Source organism: Lepidochelys olivacea (assembly GCF_965140295.1).
Source record: "Lepidochelys olivacea isolate rLepOli2 genome assembly, chromosome: 16".
Classification (NCBI taxonomy): domain Eukaryota; kingdom Metazoa; phylum Chordata; order Testudines; family Cheloniidae; genus Lepidochelys; species Lepidochelys olivacea.
Genome location: NC_140426.1, coordinates 3,342,344 through 3,363,280, shown reverse-complemented (window position 1 = coordinate 3,363,280; position 20,937 = coordinate 3,342,344). Strand labels below are relative to the sequence as shown.

At 51.0% G+C, this 20,937-nt stretch overlaps 1 protein-coding gene across 2 annotated transcripts in view; it reads right to left on the bottom strand.

Annotated features, from left to right (window-relative positions):
* Nucleotides 1-3,535: 3,535 nt before the first annotated feature.
* PNPLA7 (patatin like domain 7, lysophospholipase) overlaps nt 3,536-20,937 on the bottom strand; it is a 432,325-nt gene continuing 414,923 nt past the window's right edge. For both annotated transcript variants that reach the window (XM_084650336.1, XM_084650337.1), the window contains 2 exons: nt 5,929-6,032; nt 3,536-4,849 (listed from right to left, as the gene is read on the bottom strand). In XM_084650336.1, the coding sequence (XP_084506462.1) occupies nt 4,769-4,849; nt 5,929-6,032 (185 nt within the window). In that variant the 3' untranslated portion in view covers nt 3,536-4,768. The remainder of the gene's footprint in view (nt 4,850-5,928; nt 6,033-20,937) is intronic.

Sequence of the window (20,937 nt, the reverse complement as noted above, 5' to 3'; positions counted from 1 at the left end):
ATAGTTAAGTGGATCGAAGCGGCAGAAGAAGCTTTCACAGACCTAAGGACAGCCCTTTGCAGCCATCCAGGGCTCATAGCCCCAGATTTCAAAAAGGAATCCATCCTACAAACAGACGATTCAGAGATAGGACTTGGGGCCGTCCTTTCCTTGGGGGATGAGAAGCACCCAGGGAGCAATGGTACGCCATAGTAGAAAAGGAATGTCTAGGGGTTAAATGGGCCATGGAGATTCTACAGTACTAACTGCTTGGGCGGCGGTTCACCCTTGTGACAGAGCATGCCCCACTGCAATGGATGCACACAAACAAGGAGAAGAATGCACGAGTGACTAGATGGTTTCTATCCCTACAACCTTTCCAGTTCTGGATACAGCACAGAGCTGGAACCCAGCACGGCACCGCGAACAGCCTCTCACGACAACACTGTCTCTGGTCCCAAGTAGCCCAAATCCATGGTGTTGAGCGGGAAGGTCGGGGGGGGGGGGGGAGAGGGAGGTAGGGGGAATATGTGATACAGGAGAGCCAGGGAGCAGTGGTAGAGTGGTCGACGGGAAATACAGAAATAGATAAGCTCTAGGCTAATTAAGGCGTGGTTTCCTGTAGACTAGGGAAGGTTGTTACAGGTTAATTGGAGCACCTGTAGTCAGTTAAGGCCCTGTCAGGAACCTAATAAAACCCCGTTTCAGGCAGTCAGGGGAGGAGGAGGAGGAAGGAGAGAGTACTGGAGCTTGGAGGTGTGTTGAGAGAGCTGAAAGACCAGAGAACCGAAGTAAGGGAGACCCTGCCCCTCCTCCAGCGTCTAAGGACCGAGGGTAACCCCACCCAAGGGGGAAGAGGGTAAGAAACCTGCAGGGGTTGAGAGGGGCTGGGACTCAGAGCAAGGAGCAAACCCAGACCCCTTCCCTGCTTCCTTCCTCTATCACCTTCCTGGGCCACTAGTGGGGCCTTCGGCGCCCAAGAGCAGGAGCAAAGGGTGGCGTCTTAGCCCTCCCGCAAGAAAAGCACAGGACCCACCATATGAACATCGGCCATCTTGTCACACAGTGCAAATATCTGTAATAAAAAAAATAAAATAAAGTGAGCACTGTACACTTTCAGAGTAGCAGCCGTGTTAGTCTGTATCCGCAAAAATGAAAGGAGTACTTGTGGCACCTTAGAGACTTACAAATTTATTTGAGCATAAGCTTTTGTGAGCTACAGCTCACTTCATCCGATGCATTCAGTGGAAAATACAGTGGGGAGATTTTATATACACAGAGAACATGAAACAACTGGTGGCACCATACACACTGTAACAAGTGTGATCAGGTAAGGTGAGCTATTACCAGCAGGAGAGAGAAAAAAAAAAACACCTTTTATAGTGATAATCAAGGTGGGCCATTTCCAGCAGTTGACAAGAACGTGTGAGGAACAGTGGGGGGTGGAGGGAGGGAATAAACATGGGGAAATAGTTTTACTTTGTGTAATGACACATCCACTCCCAGTCTTTATTCAAGCCTAAGTTAATGGTGTCCAGTTTAAAAATTAATTCCAATTTAGCAGTCTCTCCTTGGAGTCTGTTTCTGAAGTTTTTTTGTTGAAGAGTTGCCACTTTTAGGTCTGTAATCGAGTGACCAGAGAGGCTGAAGTGTTCTCCGACTGGTTTTTGAATGATATAATCCTTGACGTATGATTTGTGTCCATTTATTCTTTTACGTAGAGACTGTTCAGTTTGGCCAATGTACATGGCCGAGGGGCATTGTTGGCACATGATGGCATATATCATATTGGTAGATGTGCAGGTGAACAAGCCTGTGATAGCGTGGCTGACATCATTAGGTCCTATGATGGTGTCAAGCATTTTTACAACTACAATACCCATCTGCTGAAGTGAAGAAACAGACTGACAGAGCCAGAAGAGTACCCAGAAGTCACCTACTACAGGACAGGCCCAACAAAGAAAATAACAGAACGCCACTAGCCGTCACCTTCAGCGACCAACTAAAACCTCTCCAATGCATCATCAAGGATCAACCTATCCTGTAGGACGACCCATCACTCTCACAGAACTTGGGAGACAGGCCAGTCCTTGCTTACAGACAACCCCCAACCTGAACCAAATACTCACCAGCAACCACACAACAAAAACACTAACCCAGGAACCTATCCTTGCAACAAAGCCCCTTGCCAACTGTGTCCATATATCTATTCAAGGGACACCATCATAGGGCCTAATCACATCAGCCACACTATCAGAGTCTCGTTCACCTGCACATCTACCAATGTGATATATGCCACATTGATATATCATGTGCCAGCAATGCCCCTCTGCCATGTACATTGGCCAAACTGGACAGTCTCTACGTAAAAGAATAAATGGACACAAATCAGACGTCAAGAATTATAACATTCAAAAATCAGTCAGCGAACACTTCAATCTCTCTGGTCACTCGATTACAGACCTACAAGTGGCAATTCTTCAACAAAAAAACTTCAAAAACAGACTCCAAGGAGAGATTGCTGAATTGGAATTAATTTGCAAACTGGACACCATTAACTTAGGTTTGAATAAAGACGAAGTGGATGTGTCATTACACAAAGTAAAACTATTTCCCCATGTTTATTTCCCCCCCCATACTGTTCCTCACGCATTCTTGTCAACTACTGGAAATGGCCCACCTTGATTATCACTACAAAAGGTTTTGTTTTTTTTCCTCTCTCCTGCTGGGTAGTAGCTCACCTTACCGGATCACTCTCGTTACAGTGTGTATGGTAACACCCATTGTTTCATGTTCTCTGTGTATATAAAATCTCCCCACTGTATTTTCCACTGAATGTATCTGATGAAGTGAGCTGTAGCTCACGAAAGCTTATGCTCAAATAAATTTGTTAGTCTCTAAGGTGCCACGTCCTCCTTTTCTTTTTACTGTACACTTTGTATTCTGTGTTGTAATAGAAATCAATATATTTGAAAATGTAGAAAAACATCCAAAAATATTTAATACATTTCAATTGGTATTCTATTGTTTAACACTGTGATTAATCGCAATTAATCTTTTTGAATTAATCACATGAGTTAACTGTGACTAATCGACAGCCTTACTAAGAACCCTAAAATACTCTATTCCAGTTGACTAATAAAAGCTGTCTTGCTTTGAAAAGGCTGACCTGTGTCGCTGCAAATATCTGCAGAGTTCTTCGCTCCAAAGGGGGAAAGTTTCCAACAGGAGTTCCAGTTCTTTTGGATTTGCTGAGGGAACCTGGTGAGAAACAGGGGTACTGAAGGCAGGGCCCAGTCTCAGAGTAGTAGAGCCACGGGGCTTCCCTTTGCAAAAAGGTGATGGCTAATGTCTAGCACTATAAAGTACGCGACTCCTTGAGAGACGGTACAAAGCTCAAAGGCAACTTGCCCTGCAGATCCATGACAATCCTGGAGGCTGCCCCAACTTTCTAGATGTGCAGGGCCTTACGTGGATGAATGACCATGTGTACTGGATTGGTGCAGACATCCACATCTTCCGTAGCCTTCTGGTAAATGACAACAGCAAGCATTGATTTCTCTGCTGCAATTTTATTTTAAAGTACATATATAAAAAGGACTTCAGCTGTGGTTATAAACTGAGGGTGTCTTCTTAAGTACAAGTTGCACCTTAGGAGGTTCTGATCTCAGCAGAAGTGACTTAAGATCTTTGGACTACTGGTGCATTCCCAAAAATCTTTAGCATTCAAACACCTTCCAGCGGGGTCATGACAGAGAGTGCCATGCTGGGAATGGAACCTGGACTGCTCCATTTTAGATGGCTGCAACCTTTGTGGAGCTCCTGAAAAGTTGGGCAAAGTTTTGCATGCCTGCAATGAGACCTTTAAAACATGAACTCTTATCGGCTCAACATAACCTCCCTGGCAATTTATCACACTCCACAAAACACTGACTGATCAATGACAGAATCTTGTAACCCCCTGAGAACCACGCACTGGCATTTCATTTCAGCAGTTACCACTTTGTTTCACAAGGCAGCTACAGCTATGTAGCTACTCTGTAACTGCCTGGCAAATAGCAATTAAATGTGCCATCATTACATGCTCCTGCAGCTGGCTTGATTATACAGTATCTGAAGCAAATGAGTAACCTTTAGAGTAATTAACTTGTAGCATTTAGATTTCCTGTTAAGTCTTCAAGCAGCCAGAGACCCTTTATCCTACTATCACAGCATTGCTCCTACTTACACAGTTGCAAAATAAATACAGAGCTGAGTTAACAATGTGGCTGCCTGGCTCCTGTGACAAACATCCCTGCACGCTAATGCTCACGTATTGACCCTTCGCAGCAGTGGCCGTGCACATACATTCCAGCAATGTTCTCTTTTTTTTAGCCTTCTGGGCCAGAACAGCAAACAGAACTCATGGTGGCAGACAGCCAAAGCAGCATCTGAACACACTTCTAACCACAGACAACTCCCAGCACACCCCTTCGCCGTACAATCCCCGGAGAGATCAATGACTTGCAACCCACAATGGTACCTGGAGAAAGGAGCAAAGACATTGTAAATTTCCATGGCATGAGAAATCACTGGGCATGGAGTTGTGGGTAGCGCACTGGCACTTCTTGTGCTTCATTATGGTGGGTCTCCTCGCAGGACAGTTAAACAGCCCCTCCATCCTGATCGGAGAGGGATGAGAAACTGCAACATCTCAACCAAGCAACCTCTTTATAAAAAGGGCTGTTAGTCAGTGAAACTACAGTTATGTGACCAAATGAAAGACAAGTCCTGATGGCTTCCCTGGGGATTAGCTGGGCTCCCCTGTGTTGTTGGGTCGACTCTCCTGTTTGGGGATGGTGATGCGTTTTCTTATCTGCACATCCTCATCCTGAAGGAGGAAACAAACATACTCATCAGCAGGAGATATCGGATCTGAAATGATTTAACAGACTGTTCCAGATAAACAAAGACACTCCTCTCTCTCCTTCCTCCCCCAGGAGCCTTTTGCATATCAGACTTCAGTCTCAGAAGGATTAGTTTAGCAGATGAAGATTTTAAATACAACTGGGAACATGAATCCGTGTGGATCTACGAGACAGCCCTGGCGCTCTGCTGCTATCCACTTGGAAACACTGAAGCCATCTCACGTCCTTCCCTATGTATCTTATTTGTGTAGGTTCCCAAACCTGTTCACATGCTCCCATCCAAGAACTGTTCATTCCAAATATTAGCAGGGATTTGTAGCTCTTTCAAACTGGCCAGGACCCTCCCCATAAGAGAGAGAGAGCAGTGACACAGATTTGATGTAGAGTTTTTCATTACCTAAGTGGAGCTGTGTGATCCCATTTACGCTTTGCTCCAAGATGGAAGGTCAGAAAACTTCATGGTCGACACAAATTAGAGATGGATTATAACTATTTAAATGCCAGTATGTGAACTCTGGCCATGAGACACGCATTCTCTCCGCTATGTGTATAGGAAGGGACAAAGCTTATGTCAACACTCTGCTAAATTATGGACCCTTTAAAGGATGCAGACAAGTTTCAGCCACACAAAAGCTCCTGTTTATGATTTGGTTCCTTCCAACAATCTCCCCTGAAGACTGAAAAGTTTGGCTTTGCAGGGTTGTAGGTCACATGTAACCGAAGATATCAAATAGCCTGGATATGCTGCTCTGTGAGCAGCTGCTGTACACCTGAGAGGGATGGAACATGGCTTAGGAATGCACTCAGTACCTGCACTACACTACAGATGGTCGAATTTTCTTCTACCAGATTCCTTTCAGCACCAGCCTTAGAGGCTGCTTCTCTCAACTGCCCCTTATCACACCTTCCCATGAAATTGTGATCCCACCACCTAACCTAGATAAGGCTCTATGCCTGCAGGAAAACATTTGGCTTTGACATGCTTGTCAGACTAAAGGCCGGCAAAAGGACACACAGAGCTAGTCTAGAGCACAGTTCTTACGGAGTCAGAATCCTCTTCCACCTGGCTGCTTAGGAAATTAGCGTAATCGTCCTTCTGGTTGTCTAGAATTTCTTCTTCATACTCAGTCTGATAGTCAGATTCATCTGAATAGGAGGGAAAAGAGAATAATTGGTTTTAGTTGGCACAAGTAATGGACAGAGGGCACTGAAGGAGAATTACAAAATGTTTGCTAACAACATCCTGAGCTACAGAGCACTCAGCCAGGAAGGAGAGTCAGGTTTGGCCAACTAATGGCAACTCAATGAACTAGTTACTTTTCCCTGGGGACCACAAATCAAGCTGTCATTTTAGAAGTATCAGTTCTCTAGCCTGCCTGGTTGCAGAGAGAACCTTCAAAACCTGGATGTAAACTGATGTACCAATCTCTGCTAGTAGCTGCATTAAAATTGCCTGGTTAAGGAGGTGTGAAATATCCCATTCATCTCAATGGGGCCTTCCCTGTCAAGCCTAATGATAATGTAAAATGTTGACATATTAACACCACTGATCACTGCACACAAATATTACTGCCACTGATTAATACACACAAATATTAATACACTAATTCATGCAAACATAGAAGAAAAGGGACAATCTTGTTTGGCAGATCTGAACAATCTACTTTTGGCATCATGCCATGGATTGAGTTTGGAAGAGACCCGCCACTTATATATTCTCCAGTGTGACACTGTTAAGATCTGGGAAGATCTATATTTGTGGAGGTCAGAGCAAAGCAAGGGACAATGAAAGGTGCTGTCCATGTTCAGTCGCAGAGGTGCCTCTGTCAACACCAGTCCTTGCAATGCCAATGCCACCCGCAGGACAAAACCTTGGGACCTCTCTGTCCCTCTTTTACAATGTTGAAAATTGAGCCCGTATTGTTATTCCTTGTTTGCTGACTCTTAGCCAGCCTCTGATCTTCCCATCACCAGTTTACAGAAGTTTCCTCTTAAAAGGGTCTTTGTCAAAGGCTTTTTGAAAGTTGAAATAAATAAATGATATTCACTATTTTGTTGATGTACTTGGGAGGTGTGATATTCCCCTATTAAACCCATGCTGGCTTGTTCTGATCATATCACAATTACCTGGGTGTTTTATCATTCTATTTTAATGTTGTTTCAACCCATACTCTTGGTTTTGCAGCATGACTCACTGTTCTGACATTATCAGGATAATCCCTAGCGCCAGTTAGAGAGTTAGGTAAGACATTAGTTAACATCTGGAATCACAGGCACTGAATTAACTGAAGGATCAGGGCTGTCCCTAAGCATACGTAGAATATGTGGCTGCGCAGAGCACCTGAAAATTTGGGGCACCACTGGGTCTTAGTGTCCACCCTTCCAGCTCTTCTTATCCTTGTTCTGACCCTTCCTGCAGGCTCCCACAGCTAGCTGCTGCAGCCTGGTGAGGGGATCTAGTGACTTAAAAGTGAAAAAGTCTTCCAGCCTGCCAGACCTATTAGCACAACACTGAAACTGTTAAAGAGCCATTCAAGTGGTAATAAAGCCATTTAACAGGCATTTGCCAAACCCCAGGTATATACTGTCAGTTTCTGAATTTACTGACAAAAACAGTTCTGCATTACTGTAATATTTACTCAGAACACATTAGTCTACAGGACCTTAGTTTAAAATTTGCTTTAAAAATATTTCTTTAGTGAGTTGGTGAAGATTATATAATCAAATCTCGAAAAAATCCTTGAATAGATTTTTAGATGCACAATCATCTTTAGCCTTAAATGCTTGGATCTTCAGACACATAGATTTTTAAATAAATCCTTCAAAAGACCACCCTTATCTAAAATACACATTTTAATTTTAATTACTATAGTAAAAAAAACTTGCTTCCAAAGTCTTCCTGTCTTTTCTGTCCAACCCTTTCTCTCCCTTCCCCCTCCCAACCTTGAAGCGAGCCCTTTAAGGGACAACACCCCTTTCCTTCCAGAAAGCTGGACAAAGAGTTTCCCTTTCTTTACTTCTGACTAATCTGATGAACTAGTTTTAAGAGAACCCTCCAGCAAAATCAGTGCCTGAGTAAGATATAAAATCCTTTGTTATGCCTAAAATCTTTGGAAACATATTTTTTTAGAGTTGGTGAAATTTCATAAATATGTCTATTGTTATGGAGATCACACAAAGTAAATTAGTGTTCCCCTTTTCTAAAAGCAATGAACATTGTTATGAACACACTAAACCGCTGTGACTGATTAATTTAAAATAATGTCTTTGTTTCAGTGAGTTAAATATGTAATAATCTGGAATGATTACTTTATGAAGGTTTAAGAGTACATTTAAAATATAGAATCAGCTTAGAAATACTGATTGAGAAAATGTAAAACAGAGAAGAGCTGCATCATGTATCCCATAATATTTAACATTGTATTCAGCAAGACAGCTGACTTACCCTTACTACAAACTTTTTGCAAATAAATCTCGACAAACTTCAGGGAATATCAAAAACCCTGTGACTGATATTTTTTATTCCCAAATTTACTGCTTTTAATTAGGTACCTTCTGCATGTCCTTTCTCCGTGAGGGAGAGGGTGCGGGGGTCTCTGAGGTGAACTGTGACTCTCCGCCACCATAAGGCAGGCAGGGCATCTTGCTATCCTTTGCTGCCTCGTCCCTCCCCCTGCACCCCTGGGCTGTGAGCCCAGGCTGCCATCAGGTACAGGGCACCAGTTTAATAATATTGCATAGGGCCCCATAAATCCTAAGGATGGCCCTGTGCAGGATTGCAAATTTATGTCACCAGTTCAGTCCCTTTTATCTTAAACTTTTTCAGAACTCTTGGACATATCATCTGGTCCTGGGGACCTGACATTCCTTAATTTATCAGTTTGTTCCAGCAACTTCCATTTGAATTGCTTAGTCTACCTCTTTCATTACCTGAGGAGCACACGCATGGAGTATCTCCCCAATATCTTCTGTGGTGGTGACTGAGGCAAAGAAATTGTTTTGCTTCTCTGCAAAGTGCACAAAATTCTGAACCACCCCTTAGATCTTTCACAGACTGCCTTGTTTCCCAAGCACTTACAATTCTTTATTTGATTTCTGTCTTTGGCTATTTGCTCTTCCCTTTTAGCCTCCTAATTTTGACTTTGTATTTCATCCACCCTAGTTTATGCTCCTTTCTCTTGGCGTCAGTAGAGTCGGAGCACCTTTTTCTGAGGGATTCCCTGTTTAGCTTGAATAAACTGTTGAAGTTAAATCACTGAAACATTTACATCATGCTCCCCCTGCCCCCCGACCCTCCCTCTTTCCTTCTTCCTTTCTTCTTTAGGGGTAAGCGTGCCTTTTGGTATTCTCTTATGGGTTGCTTAAGTAGCCTCCACCCTGAGTCTAAGAATTTTAATTTCCTCACTTTTGCCTATAGGTCTGTTTGATCAGCTACAGACGGGAAAACTGAGGCCCAGCGGGACCAGTGGCACAACAGTCCCCCTACAAACCCCAACTCCATTCACAGGTTCTAAGCGCCAGACAATACTCCAGCCTAGAAACAGGATAATGTTACTTAGAAGATTTAACCATTTTCGAGTAATCACAAAGAAACCTCCAGATATATCACAAGATAGACAACAAGAGACTGTTACAGACTCATTCATGCTGCCCCATATCAATTCAGCATTCTATTTAAGAACTCAAGGTGCTTTCAGAATATTGATCAGGAGGACTCCAGTGAACTCCCTGAACCTGCATTACTGTACACATCCATTGGGGCTAACTTCCAGCTTCTACCTTGTAAACCAATCCTGAAGCCACATGCAGCTCTACTCTCTAGACTGTGGCAGTTTCTGCAGGCACACCAAGGGAAATGCTCTGACTGCCAACCAGCAGGGGTAATAAACCAGCAAAGCAGTGGCATCATAACCACATGGGTTTGAGCTATTCCTGCTCTCATGCCCAACCTTTACCCTCAAAAATCAAACAAGATGCATATGCAGCCAAATTAAACAAATCTGAACTGCTCACACTGGTCACGTTGGGCGTTGATGCACCTTGCAGAGCAGTTTATCAAAAAGCCCAGCTTTAGACTGGTTCCTTCTGCAGTGCCTGCAAGGAGTCTGTCAATAATCACAACTAAACACATCAAGCACTTTTAGTTGAGCCATCAAACGTCTCAGCAAAGTGTGATACAGCATGGCCAGAGGGCAGCAAGAGTGTTTTTTTTTTTATTAAAAGCAGAAAAGAATTTTATTTGTGTAACACTTACAAAGAATCACCAAAAAGGACAAAGCAAAATATGCAACAAAACAAAGCAAACACAAGGTATAACACAGCAGCCTTCAGGAGGGAGAAGTGTTCAGGCTAGCCTGGGCCCAGAGCGGGGGGGCTTCCTCGACACTCGCGGTCTTCCACGCTCCTGAGTTACCTGGTGGCTTAGAGCGGGGGGGGCTTCCTCGACACTCATGGTCTTCCACCCCCTTGAGTTACCTAGTGCCACGCCCAGTGTCACTGATTATTCCTCTCCTGAGAGTGCCCGACAAGATGGGCACGGCTGCGGGGTGGGCGGTTTGGGGGTGGGGGGGACGTACACCACATGTGATAGGACCCCTCCTAGGTTACAGTGATGATGGTATCCACGGTGGCAACGGCTCGGGCTGGGGTCTCTCACTCTTCCCCTCAATCAAAGGGTCAGACAGAGGGAACCAGACGGGGTCACCGAGCAGAGAACCTCGGACAGCGCCCACCGCTCCTCGAAGGCGTCAAGGGACTCGGTGGACGCCACCCAGAGGAACTCCGCCCGGATACGTCAATGTACAGAGGATCAGAAAACGGCCCTACAATCGCAGGACGCTTCATTAGCCAACATCCCCTCTCTGGTTTTATAAATGGCTGTTTTAGCTAGGGCTAGGAGGAGGTTAACCAGGAGATCCCGTGACTTTGTGGGGCCACAGATGGGGAGTTTGTAGATAAAAAGGTGAGGGGAAAAGTGTAGCCAAAAGCGTAATAAAATATTCGAGAGGAGCCGGAAAAGGGGCTGCAGACTGGCACACTCTAAATATACGTGTGCCAGGGTGTCCCTCACGTTGCAAAAAGGGCAAGTATCCGGGATGGGGGTGAACCATGTCAAAAACACGCCCGTGCTCACAGCTCCGTGAAGGAGCCGCCAACTAATGTCCCTGACGGGCCTCGGGACCAAGGTGGAATACAGGCTGGCCCACTGGGGTTGTTCACCCTCCAAAGGTGGCAGTAGGTCCCGCCACTTTGTATCGGGGTGGGACACCAGGTTGTGGGCGTGAAGAGTGTGAAGCGTGAGTGTGTATAGATATTTCCGTGGCGCGATTTGGAAGCTGACCGGCTGCAGTTCATGCAGTCGTCTCGCAGTGAAAGGGTGAGAGGTTTGTTGGGATCTACGGGATAGGGGCCCAATGGAAAGGTCTGGCGGGCCTGGGGTAGAGGGTGGGCGGGGTGCGCCCTCGCGCAGGGTTCAGTTGAGATAAGCCCGAGCAGCGGGCGTCAAGGCAGCCTTCACCTCCTGAAGTATGCGCCGGGAGGTATGAGGTCTGGAGAGCCCCATGCGCCAAGCGAGCGTCAGGGGATCCAGCTAGTCTCTCCTGTCATAGTCCAGGAGGTCTCCGACTCTCGTGACTTCCGCCAGGACCAAACTCTGGCGCACAGAGCGGGACTCCGCCGCCTGCACACGGAGCTGGGGGTTGTGTAGCAGGGGCTCCGCGAGGAGATCTGCTCCCACGGTGGCCGCCACGGACCTGGTCGTTGAAAACAGTTTCCAGGTCCGGAGGAGGTCCTGGTAGAAGACAGGCAGCCCGGAGAGGCCTCGCGGAAAACTTCTCGGACAAAGATAAAAGAGCTGCCGGTCGTATCGGAGCCCTCGGACGCAGCTCAGGAAGGCGTGCGCTAGTATGCTCCACGTCAAACTACCTGCACTATAAAGGAGCCTCTGCAGGGCCTGGAGGCGGAAGACATGGACCTGGGTGTGCAGACACTTCAGGCCCTGCCCTCCCTCCTCCAGGGGTAGATGGAGAACCCCTGCAGGGACCCAGTGCAGTCCTGACCAGAAGAACTCCAGAATCGATGTCCAGAGGTGGACCAGGAAACCCGGGGCCAGGACCAGGGTGTTGAACCGGTACCAGAGCGTGGACAGGACTAGTTGGTTAAGCACCAGCGCTCTCCCTCAGAGGGAGAGATACCGGAGTAGCCTTGTCCATTTCTGGAGCCGCTCTATCACCCCGCCTTCTAAATTTTGCCAGTTCTCCGGCGTAGAAGGGCGTGTGGCAGAAAGGTAAACGCCGAGATAGAGCAGTGGACCCGCACTCCACCGGATGGTCTGAAGCGCGGGTGGGAGGGAGCTCATCTGCCGCCAGTCCCCCACCGCCAAGCCAGAGCTCTTGACCCAGTTGACTCGGGCGGAGGAGGCTGCCGAATAGATGGCCTGGCAAGCCTCCACCCGCGCCAAGTCCCCCGGGTCCTGGACCACGAGGAGCACATCATCGGCATACGCCGACAGGACCAGCCGCAGCTCCGGCTCCCGCAGCACCAACCCCGTCAACCTCCTGCGGAGGAGACAGAGGAAGGGCTCGATCGCCAGAGCGTACAGCTGGCCCGAGAGGGGACACCCCTGCCGCACTCCTCGCCCGAAGCTGACTGGTTCGGTCAGGGTCCAGTTGAGCCTAACCAGACACTCCGCGGAAGCGTACAGCACCTGGAGAAAACTCACAAACTGAGGTCCGAATCCAAACGCCTCCAGAGTGCCCAGGAGGTACCCATGGTCCACTCTATCGAATGCCTTCTCCTGATCAAGAGACAGGAGGGCGAACGACAGACCGTCTCTACGCCCGAGTTCCAAAAGATCTCGGACTAGAAATAGGTTGTCAAAAATGCTGCGACCCGGGACAATATAGGTCTGGTCTGGGTGGATCACGTCTGCCATCACGGACCCTCGCCGCAGCAAGATTGCTTTCGCTACGATTTTGTAGTCCGTGCTAAGGAGCGAGACGGGGCGCTAATTTCATAAATCGCGGAGGTCCCCCTTCTTCGGCAACAAGGCGAGCACCGCTTACCTCCACGAAAGAGGGAGGACCCTGCCCTGCAAAGGCTCAGCCCAGACAGTGGCTAGGTCTGGGCCAAGAATGTCCCAGAACGCGCGGTAGAACTCCACGGTCAGCCTGTCCATGCCCGGAGATTTATTGGTGGGCATGCGACGGAGGGTTTCCGAGAACTCAGCCAGGGTGAGAGGCAGCTCTAGTCGGTCTCGGTCGCCCACGCTGACCGTGGGGAGTTCCTCCCAGAGCACCCCGCAAGCGTCAGGATTGGTCGGATCCAGGGAGAAAAGGCTTGTGTAGAAGTCACGGGCCCTCCCACACATCTCCACCGGATCCGTGAGGGGGGCACCGTCTTCTGCTAGAAGGCAGGTGACGTGTTTCTTGGCCCCCTCGTTTTCTCCAGGGTGTAGAAGAAACGGGAGCCGCGATCCATCTCCCGAAGGAGGTGGATGCGGGATCGAACGAAGGCACCTCAGGCCTGATGGTCCTCGAGGGCCCGGAGCTCCTCCCGCTTCTCCTGGCATGCTCCGCAGAGGAACGGGTCCTCGGGGCTGTTGGCCAGATGCCTCTCCATCTCTAAGACCTCCCGTTCCAACTGCTCTATCGCTGCATTTCTCCGTCGGCTGGTGCCCCGGGTGTAGTCACGGCAGAAGAGCTTGGCGCGCACCTTCCCGAGATCCCACCATCGCCGCGCCGAGGGAAAGGCATGCTGCTGCTCTCGCCAGGCCAGCCAGAACTCCCGGAAGTACGTCACGAAGCCCTCATCCTCCAACAGGCTGTTGTTAAAATGCCAATAGGCCGGCCCTGGCCCCTCTGCACGGAGGGAGGCTGTTATGGTGGCTAGATGATGGTCGGAAAATGGGGCCAGCCGAATGTTGGAGGAGTGGGCCTGTGAAAGATGGAAATGGGATAAATAAATACGGTCCAACCGAGAGTGGTGTGACCGATGGGCCTCCACCCGGACAAAGGTGAACGTGGAAGTGTCATCTGGGTGGTGGTCACGCCAGACGTCTACTAGGGAGTGATGTTCAACTATTTCTCGGAGAATGTTCACAGCGGCCGGGCTCAGCTCAGCCCCTGAGCGGTCCTGTTCCTCGAGGGTGGTGTTAAAGTCCCCTCCCAGGACTAAGCACTCGTGAGAATCTAGGGTGCTGAGGAAGTCGGACACCCGCTGATTGAATTGCGGCCGCTTCGGGCTCGTTGTCGGGGCATAGATGTTAACAAAGTTGACCACGAGCCCCTCCATACGGACTTGGAGATGCAGCAGGTGGCCCGTCATGGCCTCAGTGACCCCTAGCACCTCGGGCCGTAGGTTGTGGGAGACCAGGGTCGCCACTCCAGCTTGTCGAATCGTGAAGTGGCTGAAGTAGACCCCGTCCCACCGCTCCAGCCGCCAGCTGTCCTCAGCAGTCGGATCCGTATGGGTCTCCTGCAGGAAAACCACAGAGTACCCCCCCCTCCCGAAGGTAAGAGAGCACCTGGGACCTGCGGAGAGCCATCCTACAGCCCCTGGTGTTCAAAGTTGCTATAATGAGGGGCGTCATGCGGAGGGCTGGGGGGGTGGGGGTTCCTTGTTGGCGGGGGTGTTCGCAGCCCCCGGCGGCTCGCGCAACAATTCGCGACCCATCCCGTAAGTGAGTAAATCATCACGGAAGCTGCGGGCCCGACTGTAGGCCGCGGCACCATGCCTTCCTTTTCCTTTACCCTCCTTTATAAGGGCCCTTGTGGCCTGGAGGAGTTGATCGAAGTCCCCCCATCGCTAGAGAGCTAGCTGTACCCTGTTGCGGGAGCCAAGGATGTCTTCTAAAAACTCTTGCAACGCTTTTCACAGCTCATGGGGGGGTGGGGCTGCGATTTCCGGGTTATTCCCTGGTGGGGCTCTTGGTGCAGTCTCGTGGTCCACTGAGGTGGGCAGGCATGGTGCAGACCACCGACGGGGCGTCTGACAGGCTAAAGTTATTAGGTCCGTCTGGAGCCTTGGGGTAGAAGGGGATGGCGGAGGGAAAATTCCAGCTCCTAATGGTTCACGGCAGGAAAATGCAAAGGCTGCTCCTTGGGGGGGATCTGCAAAAAAGGGGAAGGAAATAACCCCGGGGCGGCAATAGCATTGCAGGAGGAGGTGGATTGGGCAGGGACAGCGGTGGGAGTGGGGGCGGGGGCAGAGGTGAGGCTCTGGGCTTCGAGAGGCAAGCAGCTGAGAGGTGGTGTCTCCCGAACAAATTCGAGGGTTAAGGGGGTGGGGAGGGGGCGCCCAGTGATGCCAGGCGCAGGCTCTGTGCTGGATTTGGCAGCCACGGCATCAGGTGGTGGACCACCTTCTGCAGGGTGCTCGCCCGGGAAGGCGGTTGGGGGAGGGAGCATGGGGAAAGGGGGACTGGGGTAAGGTTGCCCAGATTGAGGCCAGCTGGCAGGAGGTCATTCTCTCCCTGGGTGACCGGGGTCAAACCTACGGCCTCGATCTCCTCATACATGGAGGAGAGGTTGTCTTCTGCCACCCCGGGGGTCTCCCCTCTAGCACCCGCTACGACGGTCGCTTCGGGGTTCGCGAGGGGTTCAGGTGATATTTGGGCAGATGGGGCTTCCTCAGGGGTCTCGGAGGGGAGGGTCTCCCGTGGAGGGGAGATTCTACCTTCCAGTGGTATGTTGTCTTCCTCTCCTGACACTGGCGGATGGATCTCACTCGTGGGCATAGCGGAAGGCTCAGTGTCAGTGCCTCCCTTCCTGGTCTTCCAGGAGGCCTCCGCACCGGATGGGTGCAGGGGAGCTCGAGCCTTCCGCTTGCCTCGCTTTCCCTGGACTAGGGTGCAGCCCTCCATAGCGTCGTCTGGGGGCTGGTTAGCAGGGGTCGTGTCGGGGGGCAGAGGCGATGGTTCAGGGGCTCGGGGGGGTAACAGTGAGGCAGCATGGGGGGACGGTTCTCCTTGGGGTGGGCCCTCTCCTATGCCCAGTAATATCTTTGCTGCACCCTCCTCCATAGGCTCTGCTGGATTGTTAACAGCAAGGGTGTGGCTCCCTCGCTCGTCTGGGCGTTGTAGGGGAGGTGTCTCTTGGGTCTGGGCAGGAGCAGCGGTGGATCGAGCAGGAGGAGAGGTGGTTTCAGATGTCGGGCGGCCAGGGGCGTTGGCAACGACGGAGCCGATGTCCTGCCGGGTCGTGGGGTCTCGGGTGCCCCTCCCCGCCGGGGCAAGGGGCAGTCTCTTCGGACATGCCCCGCTGATCGGAAGAGGTAGCACCGGGCCTCTCCTGTGAAATAGTAGACCCGATAGCGGGCTCCCTGGTAGGGGACTAGGGAGGACCCCTCGAGTGCCTCTCCATCACTCGCCGCCGGCGGCGGTAGAAGCTGCACTTGCCGGCAGAACGAAAGGACTTGACGGAGGGTGGGGTCCTTGCAGCCCAAAGGGAGAGGGCTGATGACAGAAACGGGTTTCCCCAGGGTGGAGAGAGCGGGTAACGGGGGCATTGGGTAGAAAAGGAGGGACGGAGGTCAGGACTAGGCGGACGCCCAGGATGACTTCTAGCGGCTCCAGGGGGACAAACACCTGCCCCACCACCAGGCCCTTCTCCACCGCCTCCTGGGCGGCAGCCTCCGATGCTAAGAAAAAGATGACCTTCCCGTACATTTTGGAGGCTGCCACAATAGCCGTGGGTCCTATCACCCTCGCCAATGCCTGCACGTATGTCTCCACGTAGGGCGAGGCAGGCACCAGGAGGCAACGGACGCCGTGCTTCCTGGTCATGGTGGGGAAGGGGGCCCAGCCGCTATTGATGGTAGCGGAGGCGGTGGGTGGGCGGGATGACGAGGCGGCAGGCGGGGGGGCTGCCACCACCCGGGCATACGCCCTGGGGGCCGTGGGAGGGACACTCGCAGAGCTGGTGGAGGGAACAGCGGGGAGGGACGCCATGGTCGATGACGAGGCCACAGCGGTGGGGGCAGCCTCTGCCATGGAGGGCTTGGTGGTTGTGGCAGGGCCCTTCCCCTTCTTTGCACCCTGGCCTTTCCGGCTAACTGGGGGGGCTCTCCTAGAATCTGGGGGGACGGTAGGCGTAGCAGCGGCAATAGTTGCCCTGGTGCCTCCGGCTGCCAATGCCCCAGCGGGGGCGGTGGCAGGTGTTTTGGCAGCAGTGGGGGGGGGCTTGGGGGTTGGGCAGGGGGGTAGGTGGGGGAGGGGCAACTGAGGTAGTTAGAGGGGCCTCACCCCTCTCATTCCCCGCCATCGTGAGCAGGGAGAGACAGGGAGACACCAGAAGGAGGAGGGGGAAGCAGATTAACCACTTCTCCCTGTTGGGCTGCAGGCAGGGGGTGGCCAAATGGGTCAGACTGGACAGGGGAAGGAAACAGGAGTTGGGGTCAGGTAGTAGGGGCAAAATGTGGGGTGGGCAGTCCGGAGGCCAGGCGGGGAACGCGGACCCACGCGCGTTTGTCCAAAGAATCTCGTTTGGTCGGCTGTTGTGTCTGGTCTGGATGATGGAATTCAGGGCAAGCAGTTGAGGCTAGAGGCAGATGGCAAGTTGACAGCAGGGACAGACGGCGGGGGGCCGTGATGGTTGCAGTAGTGTTGGGGGGTGGCACCGATGGATCGGGGGGCAGCTCCGTGCCACACCCCCTGTGCCCCTACAAATGCAGTTAAGACACAGTCAAACTCCCCCCACACGAGAGTACAGTTCAAAAGTTACTCAGTCTTACGGCCCCCTCCACGATGATTTGTGGCTTCCTGGGCGATGTCTTTGTCGGCTGTCTTCTCTCCCGGTCTTTGTGGAGCATCCAAAAATGCCAAGCAGATAAGACGACGATTAATTATGGTTCCACAAATGAACAGCAAAATGGTTGGGTCTGGGGGCATCCACTCCCCTCCTCCGGAGAGTGGGTCGGCAGTCCTCCCCCCTCCTCCGGGGGTTGCAGCTGAAGCAGTAGCTGCGTCCGAGGGCAGGAGTGGGGGGGCTGGCAGGCAAGTTGGCAGCTGACCAGCTCTCGAACAGCAGTAAAGAAAAACAGCAGAAAAAAACAAAACAAAACCAAAACAAAATGAAGAAAAAGCATCTGGCCCGGTCGCGGGTGGGCGGGGGTGGCACGACACTGAAGCAGGGGCAAAAAGCAAGGAAAGCCCAGGTCAGAGGGCAGCAGGAGAGTGCTAGACGGGAGCCTTCTTCCCTGTAGAGGGAAGAAAGTTTGCTATAGATTAATTAAAGCACCTGAAGCCAGTCACATGATAAAACCCCCCTGCTTCAATCAGACAAGAGGAGGAGTTGAAGCAGAGTGGATTGGTGCTGGAGGAGAGAGCAGTTTGGAGGAGTTGAAGCAGAGCGGATTGGCGCCGGAGCAGAGAGCAGTTTGGAAGAGTTGAAGCAGAGTGGACTGGCATTGGAGCAGAGAGCAGTTTGGAAGAGTTGAAGCAGAGCGGATTGGCGCCGGAGCAGACAGCAGTTTGGAGGAGTTGAAGCAGAGCAGATTGGCGGTGGAGCAGAGAGCAGTTTGGAGGAGTTGAAGCAGAGCGGATTGGCGGTGGAGCAGAGAGCAGTTTGGAGGAGTTGAAGCAGAGCGGATTGGCGCCGGAGCAGAGAGCGGTTTGGAGGAGTTGAAGCAGAGTGGATTGGCGGTGGAGCAGAGAGCAGTTTGGAGGAGTTGAAGCAGAGCGGATTGGCACTGGAGCAGAGAGCAGTTTGGAGGAGTTGAAGCAGAGCGGATTGGCGGTGGAGCAGAGAACAGTTTGGAGGAGTTGAAGCAGAGCGGATTGGCGCCGGAGCAGACAGCAGTTTGGAGGAGTTGAAGCAGAGCAGATTGGCGGTGGAGCAGAGAGCAGTTTGGAGGAGTTGAAGCAGAGCGGATTGGCGGTGGAGCAGAGAGCAGTTTGGAGGAGTTGAAGCAGAGCGGATTGGCACTGGAGCAGAGAGCAGTTTGGAGGAGTTGAAGCAGAGCGGATTGGCGGTGGAGCAGAGAACAGTTTGGAGGAGTTGAAGCAGAGCGGATTGGCGCCGGAGCAGACAGCAGTTTGGAGGAGTTGAAGCAGAGCAGATTGGCGGTGGAGCAGAGAGCAGTTTGGAGGAGTTGAAGCAGAGCGGATTGGCGGTGGAGCAGAGAACAGTTTGGAGGAGTTGAAGCAGAGCGGATTGGCGGTGGAGCAGAGAGCAGTTTGGAGGAGTTGAAGCAAAGCGGATTGGTGCTGGAGCAGAGAGCAGTTTGGAGGGAAGTAGAGGAGAGTTTGGAGAAGTGCTGTGGTGGGCTAAGAAGACCAAGATCCTAGGTAAAGGGACACCTGGTTTGTGCAGAGGGAGGGCAGGAAGCCCCACAAGCTGAAGGGCAGGAGAGGGAAGTAGCCCAGGGGAAGGAACTGCTAGTTCAAGTGGTTTACCACTATCCCTAGGGCCCCTGGGCTGGGACCCGGAGTAGAGGGCAGGCCCGGGTCCGTCCCTCTCCAGTCGCCTCCTCTAGGACACTAGTGGGGCCATTAATACCCCAGTTCAGGGGCACGAAACGGTGCCCTGAACCCCTCCCCCCCCGAGAAGAGAAAGCATGAGACCCGTCATAGTAGTGCTGGCAATTTGCCACAAAAGTAACGATGCCGATGTGCTGCTCCACTCGTGTCCACTGGGACCCCAGCCTTCTGTTTACTGCTTCTTGCCTGAACACATCACAGCTAAGAGGAGGCACAGTGCTCTACCCACAAGGCCAGCTGGGACTCAGGAGAGCTGGATTCTGTTTCCAGATCTTCCCCCTGCCTCCCCGTGTGAACCTGGACAAGTCACTGGATCCCTCTGTGGCTCAATTCCCCATCTGTAAAATCCTGCTCCACTTCATAAGATGGTTCTGAGGATAAACGAATTCCTGTTTGTGAAGTGCACAAAGAGTTCTCTGAAGGGGGCCACACACGGTGATCAGACAGATCCACCATGGCTACATATACAGTGCAAGCAGAGACCCGGGTTTCTAGTTGTGTCACTAGATCACCGCTCCTGCTTTGGGGGGGTTAGGAAAATAACCATCCTCTTGTGACGTTGGAAACGTTGGTGGGTTTGCAGGGAGTGGGCAGGGACATGGAGCAGATGTTCCAGTAGCAGTTAAACCAGCTTCACCTAGATGCTTAACAGCTACAAAGTTATCTGTGTAGATACCAAGTATGGGGCATATACTGCGAGATGGATGAACACCTTCAACCATGGGAGTTGCTGGATCCTCCTAGCTGACCTCTACAACCCTAAACTAACTCCACATTTTAAATCAATTGTCCCCCTTTCCCATGGGGGGGCTGTCAGAGCAGACATGCCAGTGTCCCCAGCGCTGGCCTGTGTGAGGAATCCTGCTCCCTATTAGCCCCCTAGGTAAGCCCAGATTCTCTTGGGTTTAAAACACCCGTGACATTTGGCTTGTCTGTTTTTAAAGTTTCCATGAGGTTTGCACTTCTGCCCTAATCACCATTCCCTCCTGTGATGGTGCTAGAGCACTGCCATAGTAATTAAGACTTCGTTAGTCTCTAGGGCCTTAGCCTTGTAATAAGCATTGTGCAAAGTGAACCCTGAACCCATGTGGAGCCTTACTGATTTCAATGGGGATCTAACTCTAGTATCAATAATGTCAAACTGAACCCTCTGATAGCAGGGGTGGGTTTAAGTGAAATGTACACAATTAATGATCTACTTGAAATCTCTCTAAGAGCAGAGAGATTTCCTGGGAGGGAACAGATAATTGCTGCGAGGGAACAGATAACTCAAAGGTTTAGCCTGGTGTCTATTTATAAGCAAAGGCCGATTTTGCCCAAATGGAAATGTTAAAGCCCCTGAGGATGGCATACTCATTGCTAAGCAGCAGTATAAGGGTAATCCCACCTGTGATCCCAACAGTCTTGGCAAACGCAGACACCACTGGACTGTGTATCGAAGGGCCACACAGGCGTCACATGATAAAGAAGAAGAAAAGTCTTTTTCAACTTGGTTCTGAGGAACAGGTCTTGTACTTAAAATGAATTAGCTGATTACTTAAGTATTGCTCGCGTTGGAACAGTCAATAGCATCTG